At 40.5% G+C, this 13,095-nt stretch overlaps 1 protein-coding gene across 1 annotated transcript in view; it reads right to left on the bottom strand.

The window, feature by feature from the left end:
• LOC131207736 (netrin receptor unc-5-like) overlaps window positions 1-12,090 on the bottom strand; it is a 48,320-nt gene extending 36,230 nt beyond the window's left edge. The window contains exons 1-6 of the mRNA XM_058200361.1: window positions 11,473-12,090; window positions 11,007-11,223; window positions 6,005-6,201; window positions 5,066-5,144; window positions 2,946-3,116; window positions 2,654-2,695 (exon numbers count right to left, since the gene is read on the bottom strand). Coding sequence (XP_058056344.1) covers window positions 2,654-2,695; window positions 2,946-3,116; window positions 5,066-5,144; window positions 6,005-6,201; window positions 11,007-11,223; window positions 11,473-12,090 — 1,324 coding nt within the window. The remainder of the gene's footprint in view (window positions 1-2,653; window positions 2,696-2,945; window positions 3,117-5,065; window positions 5,145-6,004; window positions 6,202-11,006; window positions 11,224-11,472) is intronic.
• Between the last annotated feature and the right edge of the window lie 1,005 nt (window positions 12,091-13,095).

The raw sequence follows: 13,095 nt of genomic DNA, 5'->3' as shown, positions 1-13,095 counted from the left end.
AAAACCGAACTGTCATCGGACCACCTTCCGGTAGTATTTCAAGTCCTTAACACAAACAACATAGTACTCCCGCCCAAACAAATACGTGACTACTCTGCAGCAAACTGGCAAAAGTTTCGAAGCATTATAAACAACAAAATCAACCTAAATGCCGATACTGACCAAATACACAACCAAGAACAAATCGATAAGAAAATACAGATGCTAAGCAACAACATAATAGAAGCTCATAATACAGCAGTACCACTTATCACCCCGGGCAATTTCAAGCTAAAAATTCCCGACGAAATACTCAACCTGATCAAACTAAAGAACATGTACAGGAAAAAATGGCAAAGAGATAGAAGAAATGACCAAACAAGAAACACATACAACACACTCAAGCAACTCATCCGGAGCAAACTAAACGATTTGCGTAATAACTCGTGGTCCAACCTACTACAGTCAATTAATCGTGAACCACCGAGCAGCAACAAAATCTGGAAATTTCTCAAAATCATCCAAAGAAACCACAAAACCACACCCCCCTTGAAAGTAAATGGCGTACTCCTGCTAAACCCCCAAGAAAAAAGCGAAGCTATTAAAAATTGCTTCGAAAAATCACATACAATAACGCAAAACCTAAAAAGCCCAATGGACAGAAGGGTAGAATCCACCGTTAACGACTACAACAACAACACCAGTTCAAACGTAAATCCTCAAACCAATCTGATCAAGCCGCGGGAAATCCAAAACATAATTCGAAACCTCAAAAACAAAAAGTCAGTAGGTTTGGATGAAATAAACAACAGATCGCTTAAGAACCTGCCACAAAAAGCAATCATATTATTGCAGCACATATTCAACGGGTGTCTGAAAATAGGATATTTCCCACAAAACTGGAAAAAATCAAAAATAATAGCCATCGCAAAACCCGGTAAAGACACCAGAAATCCAGAAAGTTACAGGCCGATCAGTTTGTTAAGTTGTCTGGGAAAACTCCTCGAAAAGGTCATCGCAACAAGAATAAGACAACACGTGGAGGAAAACAAAATAATACCCACCATACAATATGGTTTTCAACCGTCTCTTTCCACCACGCACCAAATATACAGATTAACCAAAAATATCATGGTTAACAGAGAAAAAAAGAGATCAACAGGACTAGTATTGCTGGATACTGAAAAAGCATTCGACTCCATCTGGCATAGTGGTCTAGTATACAAATTAATCCAAACAAATTTTCCCAAACCAATTATAAATATAATACAATCGTTTCTCTCGGATAGAACAAACATCGTACACATCGGGAAAGCACAATCTACTGTATTCAAACCAACTGCAGGAGTCCCCCAAGGGAGTGTCCTATCTCCAATTCTGTTTAATATATACATCTCGGACATCCCCAGAGTCCAAAACTGCACACAATATCTATACGCGGACGACTATGCCATCAGCGCCGAGGGGACAACCCCAAACAGTGTCACTAACAAACTTAACGGAGCCCTTCAAAAGTACTCAATTATTGCAACACATGGAAACTTAAAATTAACGACACAAAATCTGAGGCCATATATTTTACAAGATGCACAAGCCAACGCCGAACCCCAAGCCTTTGCCCAAAAATTAACAACACCGAAATTCCATGGAAATAGTCAGCAAAATATTTAGGAGTACTCCTTGATAAGCGTCTAACGTTCCAAACACACATCGAAAACATAGGGTTCAAATGTGAAAAAATATTCAGAAGCATATACTGCTTCATCAACAGAAGATCCAAACTGTCAATAAGAAACCAAATCCTTATCTACAAATCATTAATCAGACCAATCATGTCATACGCAGCTCCCATCTGGTCCAGCTGCGCTCAAACACACTTACAAAAACTCCAAACAATCCAGAACAAATTTCTTAAAGTCATCCTCAACCTACCTCCATGGCAGAAAACAACAGTTATTCACAAAATGGGCAACATCCCCACTTTCAACCAACACATTGCCAAATTGACATTGAATTTCCATCGAAACAACACAATAGTTCAGGAAATAGCACACACAACCACCCAACATGCCCAACCAAATGTAACTTAGTTAGTAAACAAACCAAATAGTCTTAAGTTAGATAAGGAAATAGTTAAGTTTTGTTTAAGTTAACCTTAAAACCAACCAGCGCAGGTTTTTTTTTTCCTTTCAAGTTTTCCTGCATCTTCTCTCCAGCCACCAACATGGTCGAATAACGATAAATGCGTTACCACCAGATTAGGTTATAAATTTATACGGTAATGAGGAGAAGAAAACTGTACCCATTAAGAGCCTATTGGCAAACTACTATGTAAACAAACAAATCAACAATGAAAATATATTACTACTACTACTACAGAATAGCATTGAACACATCATTGACGAGAAGGTGATCTTTGTTTGCCCAATGTCAATGGTGAAAAAGAAATTAGAAAATAAAGCCTTTTGCAGTAAGTGTGGTTTTGTAGTAAAGTGTTTGAAAAAGCATGAAAAAACGCGAAAATTGAAAACGCATGAAAATAATAAACTAGTACATCAACATAGATAACTGACTGGAATAACTATCTATTTTTCTACATGTTATGTTCCTGCTTCTAAAGTGAAAAAAGAGTAGGAGCACTGAAGATTTAGTTGGGGCACAAAAATAGTCTTACCGTTCACACGATAGCCGTCAGGATTGACGATTTGCACATCATCTAATCAAACGAAACACGCGAGGCGATCAATGTTAAGCATGAAATGGAGGTGTGTGCAACGATGTTATTGGAGAAGTGTAACTTAATCATATTCGTTGTTATTAAATTATGATAAATTATACAATACAGAACACTGTTAGTCTTTGATAGTGATGAAAGCAAATTATGATTATCCGAGGTTTTGTCCGAAAATAAATAGAAACTAAATAGGTAAACAAATAGAGTAGTGTATGAAAACGTGTAAACTTACCGGAACAGGGTAGACAATCGGAAGTTGATTCAGTGCTCGGCCCTGGGCAAGGTGCACCACTATTCAGAGGGACTGGGCTGTTGCACACTCTCGTCCGCTTTTGACCTTGTTTCGGATGCCCAGGACATTTACAGTCGGTCCACGAACCCCATGGGCTCCAGCCGCCATCAACTGTTGGGTAGGAAAAAACAGTAAACGAAAACCCATTTCAACATAGGGGTCATACAATAAAACTATATTAGAACAGGCCGCCTCCAGCTGTAGCTGTAATAAGCATGATAGATCACCCATCGTAAAACAACGCTCACAACAGCGGGTTCTTGGAATCCAATCGTCAAAAAGTAATCCTTAAATTTATGTGTCGTTGTCTATAACAGTTATGGCGACATGAAAACGGATAAGAGGACTAGGGAACCTTAAACTTGGCCACGGCGAAGGTTATTAATAGACTACAACACCATTCTATTGATAATTTGAAGTGCATTTTATTTCGGAGTTTGCTCTTAATTGCGTTTCTCGTGGGAGACAATGCTGATAATGTGTAACGTAATATTACATGCAATATTGTGTCAAAGTTCAACACACGTATTTTTAGTCCTCTCCTCGTGGTTAACTAGCAGTGAAACGCCACACAACAAAAACAAACTACACAGAATATTGAATTAAATTTCTCAACTCATTCCTGTGGCTTTAAATAAAAAAGGAAAGGTTTAAAGGTTTTTAAATGCTGGGACATTATCTATAACCCATTAATGAACTAAAAGATTTTCAATGTGACACATTGTCGAGATAAAACATCAGAAAGCGCGTGGAAGCAACGGCAGCAGGAGGAGCTATTTTAAAGCAATGCGTGGTAGAAAACCGAATGGCATTTGTATGTGTTTTATGGTCGTCAAGTTCTGGGTCCGCACGAAAGGGTAAGAACTGCTAAACCATCCAGAAAGGTGTAGATAGACAGGAAAAAGAAAAAATGTAAAATCAGAAACATAGAAAGGAATTTTAAGAAGACAATCAAATTCTAATTCTAGGTGCTGAGGATGATAAGAAAACCCTCTCAAGCGAACTTTAAGTAAAACGATACCCTTATTATCTAATGCATCCCACTTTGACACGGGATGGGTCTTTGACCTGCCAAGATGTTTAAGATCGTTCGATAGAAATTTGCTGAATCCAAATTTGTCTGCATTTTGGTGAAAGAAAACCGAATTGCATTCGATTAAAAATGTTATTTGCAATTTGCTTTGATTTGGTTCCTACTTGATAATTCATTGCAATACAAAGCAGTTCACCTTATTCGAATGGCTCGAGAGTTTTATATTAAATTAGGTAACACTTTTAGGTTTCTATTTTTCCATCAATGGATTGATGTCCTGGGACCAACGCTTACTATTTGGAAACGTAGATGAAACAACAGAAGTCCATAAGTACCCCTCATGGTTTGAATGATGGAATAATGACAAGTTTGATGTTAATCAATCTCATGGGACTGAAGAGAGAGATCCCAGAAGACATTGTGTGGTTTTTTCTCCAACACCTTTGTAGGAAAACTCTCCCGCATTTTTCTTTTTGTTGGAGCGCTTTTCGCACCCACAGTGTTACAACCGTTCAATTGGTGACGGGCGGAAAATTTATGCAAATCAATCATCACGTATACAATTGGCCCACATTTTTCACGAGGGTCGAATATTTGAAACCCTAGGGTTTCCTGCTCCTTTTTCCTTTGGAATCCCGATATATTTGAAAATTTAGAAATATTCCCCTCAGGATTCACTCGCATATCCAATAATGGGCAGTGATGTTAACTGAGTAGTGAGGGTGTACCAGCGACGTACTATGATTAGAGGAGGGAATAGTTTGGATAATATATGCAAATGAAATAAGAAAATGAATAATAAAAACAACCTGTGAGAACGACATAAGATGCTTCCATACTTTAGAAGAAGTTGTACCCGTTTTATATATTGCTTAGGGAAAGTCCATTATCAAGAAACCGATGCGTTTCGTAGAAATACTTGTAAGTTAACGCTTACAGGCAAACGCCTTTTGACCGCTTCTCTACTCACAAAGGCATTTGTTACATGAACTGACCAGATGACAGACAGAGGCCGACGAGCACTTACCGAAGACGGTGATTGGAACTGGTTCCGAAATACGTTTGCCTGCTATGTTCTCCGCGATACATGTATAATTGGCCATGTCCTATAATGAGAGAGAACGAGAAAGAAAAGATCTTAGAGAAAAACACGAAAAGCAACAAAAGAAAACTAAAGAAGGCATTCGAAGAGTCAAGGAAGGAATCGGGATTTGAAAATGAACAACAGGGCCGATTACAACACGTCTACGCCCAGAAAAGGATCGTTTCCTATCGTTGAAGAATGGAAATTTGAACATCCAGAGAAGGATAATAACAGCTGCTCACCGCCCAGCGGCGGTCCTAACCACGGCGCCTTCCCGCTGTGGTCGGGAATCGAAATACTTTCTGAAGTTACAAAACCGAACGGAGCGATGTAACAAGTTTCGTTCACGGGAACTTTTTCAGAGAGTTTTTTTTTTCTTCCAGCTTCGATTCAAGTTGTGCTGGATGGCAAGGATCAGAACCTACACAAAACGCCTTGGAAAATTCTGACAACGGGAACGAATTGAAGAGCAGAATGCTCGTGGAACATTTTTGTTTCTTTCGGAAAATGACGAGTATTGCCAAGATGGCAATAAAAAACCCGTCATCACTCAGGTGCTTCAGGATTTCCATTGTCCATCCGACGCTGTAATCAACTCCTCTTGATATATTATATCACAGGGACCGAGAGGAAAGATTCGGTTTAGCCTAGCTCAATCGTTATTCCATCAAAGAAGATTAGAAAAATATGCTTCTGAAATTGATATGACTGTGGCTTTCGGTAATAAAAAAAATCCATGCATCCTCTTCCGTTGGTATGATCCTGTCTTGAATTCCATTCTACAGCGCTCTAGAAAATCTGGGACCTAATACCTTTTTCTTGATAAATTAATGCAACCATGAAGGACAGCAATAGAAACGCATTACGGAGCACAACTCTTACCTGCATTTCAACCCGTGCAATCAGGAGGGAGTTTTCGGCGAGCAGGACGTACGGTGGGTTGGCGTGCAGTGTAACACCATTCTTCTGCCAGACTACTTTGGCCACCGGAGTTGCGCTTGCGTTGCAAATCAGCTCGGCTCGACCACCCGTACTGACGCGCACGGTCTTCGGCGTAATGTTAATTTGCTTCTTGATGGCTGCGAAAGAAAGAAAAGGAATAGGAGTAATACGATGAGAACTGGTGAGGTTAACAACAAACAAGAATTAGGTTTTCAGGGAGACAGCTTTCCAGACGATGCATCAGCAGTACAGTGGACTTCTTAAAGGTTAAGGGGAGCTGAAAGACAACAGCATAGTCTCCCGTAGCATTTACCACATACTTGAAGCCGTAAAACGATTTAAACCAAAAACGAGTTCTATCGCGTTGAAGCATACACATTTCGGCATTACGACTAAATTTCATTCATCTTTAAAAGAAATGTAATTCATGTTGTAAAACATTGAAGGCAAAATTTTGTAATGAGCCATTTTAGATATTCAACTACATTTCGCCTAATGTTTGGTATAGGAGGCATTTTCCCACGGAAGTTATGTGTGCGATGAGGTAATAGATCTACAATAAATGTTTGCGATAACTTCACTTCCCCTTGTATTGTTTGAACTTATTATGTTTTAAGTACATACCGCGAGCAATTGCCCATCAACAAGCAATCATTTTGCGGCACATTACATGTGTGTTTGTGCAAACAATTCGATTCATTCGAATAGATACCATGTACCCCTGCTGAATCTGTTTTTTTTCCAATTGCCAAGAGCTCTTGAAGATTTCATGTATCAAGCCAACTGAGAAGATTTGGGGCCTGCAATTGACCCTATCTTGTAAACTGTTCATAGAAAGGTGGCGTCAATTGGTTGGCTTTTAGAAAGTATCGATTACAACGGACTGTTGCTTGACTGCGTGAGGACCATACGGACAACCATTGGATTGCCATTAACATGCTGGAGTAGGTACAAGCAATTGCGAAATTGAAATAGCGATGAGGTGCTCATGGGAAACAATCCTTCTGTAAACATGCTACCAACAACGCATGAGTTGCCAATGTGCATGAAAATATCGGTGATAAATGTCATACCCAAGGATTCTAGGTTTATTTGACTACTTGTGCATAAGTAGTACAATGTAGAATTGAACTAACAAATTTATCTAAACGCATCACTATAAAAACTATTTCATTTGCTGCAAGTTTGTTGAATGAAATAGCTGCGTACTATGAAAAAAGAAACCATGTTTGAGTTTGAAACTACGACATCATTTTTTTTTAATAAAAGCTAAATACCCACGTTTTGTCCAACAACGAACTCGGATCGCACTTCGACCAAAGCTTGAATTTCAATGATCGTTACAACATTTGACGAGGGTTGCCAACACAGCACACATGTTGATTCCGCTGCTTGGGAGCGAACGAAAATTCATTTGCATTTCAACCGAATCATTGAGCAGGCGTTGTCATCGGCCAAACCTGCGATCCGATACCTTGTTCTGCATCGTTTATAGATGCCGATGATGTTGGGTGTTTGAAAAAGACGTACTTCTTGAAACATAAACTGCCCTTTCACGGAACATGCTTACAAATGTCACCATTCTTCGCCTTCGAAATTACGGACCGAACGGCCCCAATAAATAACCCATCGGTGCATCGGAGCACATTCCCGGACTAGCGGTCACTCAAGGTGGTCGACCGCTTAGACCTTAGACCCCAAAAGAAGAAGAAGGTATTTTGTTGAATGGTCCTCAAAAACGTCTCCTTCTATTTCCGATGCCATATGGTTCCAGGATGGTTGTTGGATATTTATTAGACTACGTCCCTAACGTCTTTTGACAAAGTTTCGTTGCAAGCCTCCCTGTTTGTGGTGGGAACTTCATAGTCTGAATAATTAGTTTTTCAAAACCATGCTCTACGGCGGCAAGCATCGACATGTTGAACTGGATGATTGATGTTGGGTGTAAAGTTCGCGGCTTAAACAACGGGTTTTCTCGTGAATTAAATTATTTAGCTCCCTCAACATTTATTTTCATGCTCTGGAAGCACCATGACACATCATAAGACAAAAGTCTTCCTCTATTGTCATTAACCTACTACTTTGTTACATTTTTGGATTTTCTTATGTTTTCAGTACTTTTAAAAAACTTTTTGAAAGTCCACAACTTCACATGTTCACCACTACTAGAAGCAGCTTCTATTTCTATTGTATGTACAAGGTTTATCACAATTAGGATTTTACGGTTTCATAAACAAATCAAGACATAATGCTCCTAATATACCTTTCCATTGCAGTTTTATAGAGTCGAGCCCAACTAAATCATAGGAAGAGAATCTCAATGAAATGATAAATGAATATAAACATTGCCATCTACTGACATGGTGTTTGTTTGCTCGCCGAGCAATGCTTATGATTCTCAATTGTTTTATTATCTCTTACCATCCCCAATAGTTTCTCTTCGTTTGCAGCCAGCTTCAGCGTCATAAATAACCTTAAACTCTGCTCAACCACGTTTTTTTAAGTTTGTTATTCGTTCCGGGTCGTTTCTAGAGATCTACCTGCCTAACGGTTGACCATGCTTCACACGTCAACCGCTCAATGATCTTATCACAGACGTGTGTAACGGGAAACGACAACCAATGAGGTAAGACAATATAAACATAGGCACCTAAGCAAGCAACCAACCAAGTGAATGGCTTCAAACACTGTCAAGAAATACTCTGAGACGCAACTTTTTTGTCGCTTTTATGGAAAACAGCTTCTTGCGATCATAGCCCTGCTTTCTGTTTGATTAGTCGTTTCTGATCGTCGCCGTGGCCACATATCTGACGTGTCAGCAAGCGAACATTTCTATTGCTTTGCAATCCATTCGCGAGTTTGTAATGGAGCTCGTGCAAAGTAGTGCCCACAGTCAACAAAACGTTTCGCTTCTGCTGTGCGGTAATATGCAAAGTTATATCAAGATAATAGGATTATAGCCGTCAACATTAGCTCGACAATTGACGCCCGGTTAGTTATAGAGCCTGTCGTGGTGACAATTCGTAAGCTTTGGTCTAAGATCAAGAAACCCAATGTTGAAGAAGTAGAATCACTTTGCGATGGACGATCACGCAGCTACTGAACAAGTTTTATATGAATGTTTAAAATTGATTACACTATGGTAGAGAGCAACGCAAACAGTGCTAACACATCAGTATTTTTTATCAACGTCCAACTAAAGCAAAAAAAGTATCAAATAGCGTAAATTGAGAGCAATCAAGCAAACGAGCAAATTGATCAAATAGAACAATAGTTTAATATACATTTTTCAAACAATATTCTACATAAACAAGCAGACGATAGAAGGTTGTGAACAAAAACTTTTAGAAAAATCATCGACAGTACAATTTAAAACGAAGTTAGGAATGTCGAACAAGAACTTTGAGAAACTACCGGGTCTGACGACATGTAAATATTATTTAAACGGTATTATGCCGTATTCTGTAGTAATTCTAATCATCTTTTGGCCGATTGATGATCTTGTTTCTTACAATCATTAGTTTAATGTTATAGTTTTCTAAAGATTATTTCCATTCTTTGTATGCTTTTGTTTAAAAGTAGTCACGGAATCATGTTTAATTTCCTTCACATATTCAATACTAAAAAAAAAGTAAAAAAAGTTCCCTTGGGTTTTTGAGTCAGGCTGTAGTTTATCGTACCCAGAAAGGAGGATCTAATAAATTTCATAAATCAAACGACGCCGGCGCAAAGAAAGAGAATTGACCGAAGGACACACAGTGGGGAACTAGATAATATCAACCTTCGTAAATTCCGAACGAATTGTAGGATGTTCTTTTTAGTTGAAAGGAGGAGCATTCCTTTAAATTATAGATATTTTAGAGTCCAGGAATTAGGGGTTTAAGAATTTTGGGCGCAGATGATGTACGGTTCCAATAAAAGAATGTTTCTAATTGTGGGAACCATAAAAAAGGTTTATGGGAACTGTAGGAAAGGCCTTTCGTTTTTCCTTTTTTTTCTAAAGCAATATTCGTGGTGTATTCGATAGCACGTAAGTATACTTCACTTACAATATTTGACATAGGTCCAATATGTTTGCTTTGTTTTTAACTTTTCACCTTTCTTTGATCATTTTATTTCGGAGACCCACAGAATAGAGCAAATAAAACAAGATTAAAGTATACATTTAATCCCGCGAAAGTTCAGTTGAATTATTTTTCTCGCCATTGACCCAATGAATATGTATAACGGCTTTCGATTTTTGATTTCGCTAATGGATGAAGAAACCGACTCCAAGGCGCATTCGTTCGTAGTGAGAAAAAAGTGAATGAAGCGAAATCGCATCCAGTGTCCATTAGCAAACGGAACGGAATCCAGGAATCAACCCAGGTGTGCAATGAATTTAAAGCTTAGCATACACTTAGCGGACAGATGAAATGCCAAATGGCAATGAAACCAATGTGAGTGCCAGATCAAGGCATACACTGCTGTCCAAATACAGCCTACAATGGATGAGTCTGTTCAGTAACTGGAGAAGGTAAGGAAATATCCACGCTCCTTGGGAATCAGGAAACCGGTACTTTGACATCGAATTACGGCGGAAAGGTCTAAATTAAGTGGTCGCCTTTAAGCATGCAAGCTAAATTTATATTGATCCGGCTGTACCTCGCAGATTTTCGAATAATAAATGCCTTTCACACTGTGTTGCTTTCCTCCGACTAAAATGGAACTTTAGTCAACTTCACTCTTCGGTTTTCTCAATTCAACAAAAAACCATTGCTTTGCTTCCATCCACAAAGTTTCAAGTTAAATAAAATTATGTGAAAGCAACCCGAGAGAGAGAGAGAGTAAATAATGATCATACGATAAATAAATAACTAACGTCAATGGCTATGCTGGGAGGGAGTGCCTTTTAGCGAAGTCATGGGAGAGAAACGGTAACTAGTCGGTAATTAACACTCACTTGCCACTTGGATCGTAACTGGTTGTGTCTTGACGTGGCCACGGGATGAATACGCCCGGCATTCGCATTTGAATGAGCCTTTGCCGAAGTACTCGTCGACCAACTCCCGGGTGATGGTGGCTGTTGCTTCCTGCAGCTGGATACCGCTGTGAGGGTCGGTGTGGTGTTCGTTCTCAGTCGGTGGCGGTTTGGCGCTTCCGCTGCACTTGAACGAGATCTGCAATGGAGACAGAGGTGAAGGTAGTGAACGTAAACACATAACGTCGTTTTTCTATCCGCCTGAGTTCGAGCTAACAACTCCTCAAAGATGATACACCGCATAAGGGGTTGCAGAGACTGAGGTTAGACTTTGAGTATATAAAATAAGCTACATTTTTCGACAGCGTACTTCAATAAACTAAGAGCCAAGCTCTGAGACTTTTCTTTGCGGTTGGCAGATCGACGACTTATAATTGCAAGAACTTACCTGTAGCGCATGTGACGCTTTACAGTACAGTTCCACCGGGCGATTCTTCAAGACGTATGCACTTTTGGGTTCAACCAGAAAAACCGGAAGTGGCGTACCGTCCGTTGCAGCACCGAAGCTTTCGATGTGATCGATTGCTGCGGTCTCGAAGGTGTCGGTGTAGTCGAGAGAATCGTGTTTATGGTCACCGGTCGCCGTACCTCGATCATCAGCTCCTCGACTGTCGTCATCGAAGTTCCCAAGCAACTCTTCGCCTTCTTCGTAGCCATCTTCTTCCACATCGTCACTATCGTCGTGCTCGGCGAATAGGTGTGGTTTCACGTTAGTCACCGTGCCCGAGGACGATGGTGGCGGAGTCGAAAAATCTGATTTCGATACACCACCGCCACCAGGATGGCCACCTCCTCCTTCACTTACATCTCCATCCGGTAGCATTGCATCGGAAATGTAACCAAAATCTCCGTCATGTTGACCACCTACCGGTGCACTACTAACTAACTGCCGCTGACGTAACGGTCGCTGGCGGTCCTTATTCACCTGCGAGCCAATTACATCGACCACCGAGCCAAATAAGCCGATGGTAAATAATTGAAGCAGCGTCGCCTTGCTTATCCTCATATTGGCGGCGGAGGGTTGGTCTGTTGGCTTAGGTGTTGGCAGTCTAGTTGCTGCTGGATGGAGGGTTACCCGTTCAGTGTAACCGACGCGTATTCCGGAAATGGTCTGCAGTCAACGTCATTGAAGCTATTGACTTTTCTGCTGCAGCAAAGCAGGACTCGTTCTCCGTTGGAGTACCAGAGCGACAATGTAGTTATCGAACAATGCACTAAGTACAGGATCACACATACACACACAGAACATTGAAAAGGAGTAGTGCAGACCGTGACTTATGCTACACAAGGTGGCTCATTTCGACCTTAGGTCTCGTTGCCAGCGTTGGAAAGGTTTCGAAAGGATAAAGGACGCTTGCAATCGACATACGCATGGCGCTGCCAGTAAAGTGTAATTTACGGAGAGAGTATAGCACATATTTTTCACGTTTCACCTTTTGCCGACATTTTTTAGACTCGAGACACACCGCCAGCACCTTGTGATTGGAGAACTTTTTTCGTTGCACACCTTTGGCAATTTAATCCACCACTACGCTTCCTTCCATGCACTTCCCACCATGCACTCCTCCTCAAATTCTCTTAATCAAAGTTGCAGCCGTACTTGCCGTGCTGTGTGGAACGACGTCAAGTCGAAGGGCGGGCGTGTTTCGCGAACTATTGCTTTTAGCTACTCCGCGAAAGAGAACTTCCCGGAAGATACTGGTACTACGTATTCCCAATACTTGTGAGAATGAGTGCTTTTCACTAATTTACTTCCTTCTTTCCGAAAGACTTATCGCAGGAAAAGCATGGCTTCTTGGCGGCGTTCGAATTGCTTGCGGTTCACTTTTAGACTTACTCACACTGCACGATTCCGTGGGCGGATATAAAATTGATTTCTTTTCTACAGACCCATCGTTTGGTCTAACATAGTACAGTTGGGATATAAATTTTGTTCACCCAAGACCGAACACGGCACATGTCGAAGGCAACTTTCTTCGTTACGGTTGCCGGTGTGAGCAGCAAGATCCAC

The sequence above is a fragment of the Anopheles bellator genome, chromosome 2 (assembly GCF_943735745.2).
Source record: "Anopheles bellator chromosome 2, idAnoBellAS_SP24_06.2, whole genome shotgun sequence".
Classification (NCBI taxonomy): Eukaryota; Metazoa; Arthropoda; class Insecta; order Diptera; family Culicidae; genus Anopheles; species Anopheles bellator.
The sequence above is the reverse complement of the archived record's forward strand: the minus strand, read 5'-3'. Positions and strand labels throughout refer to the sequence as shown.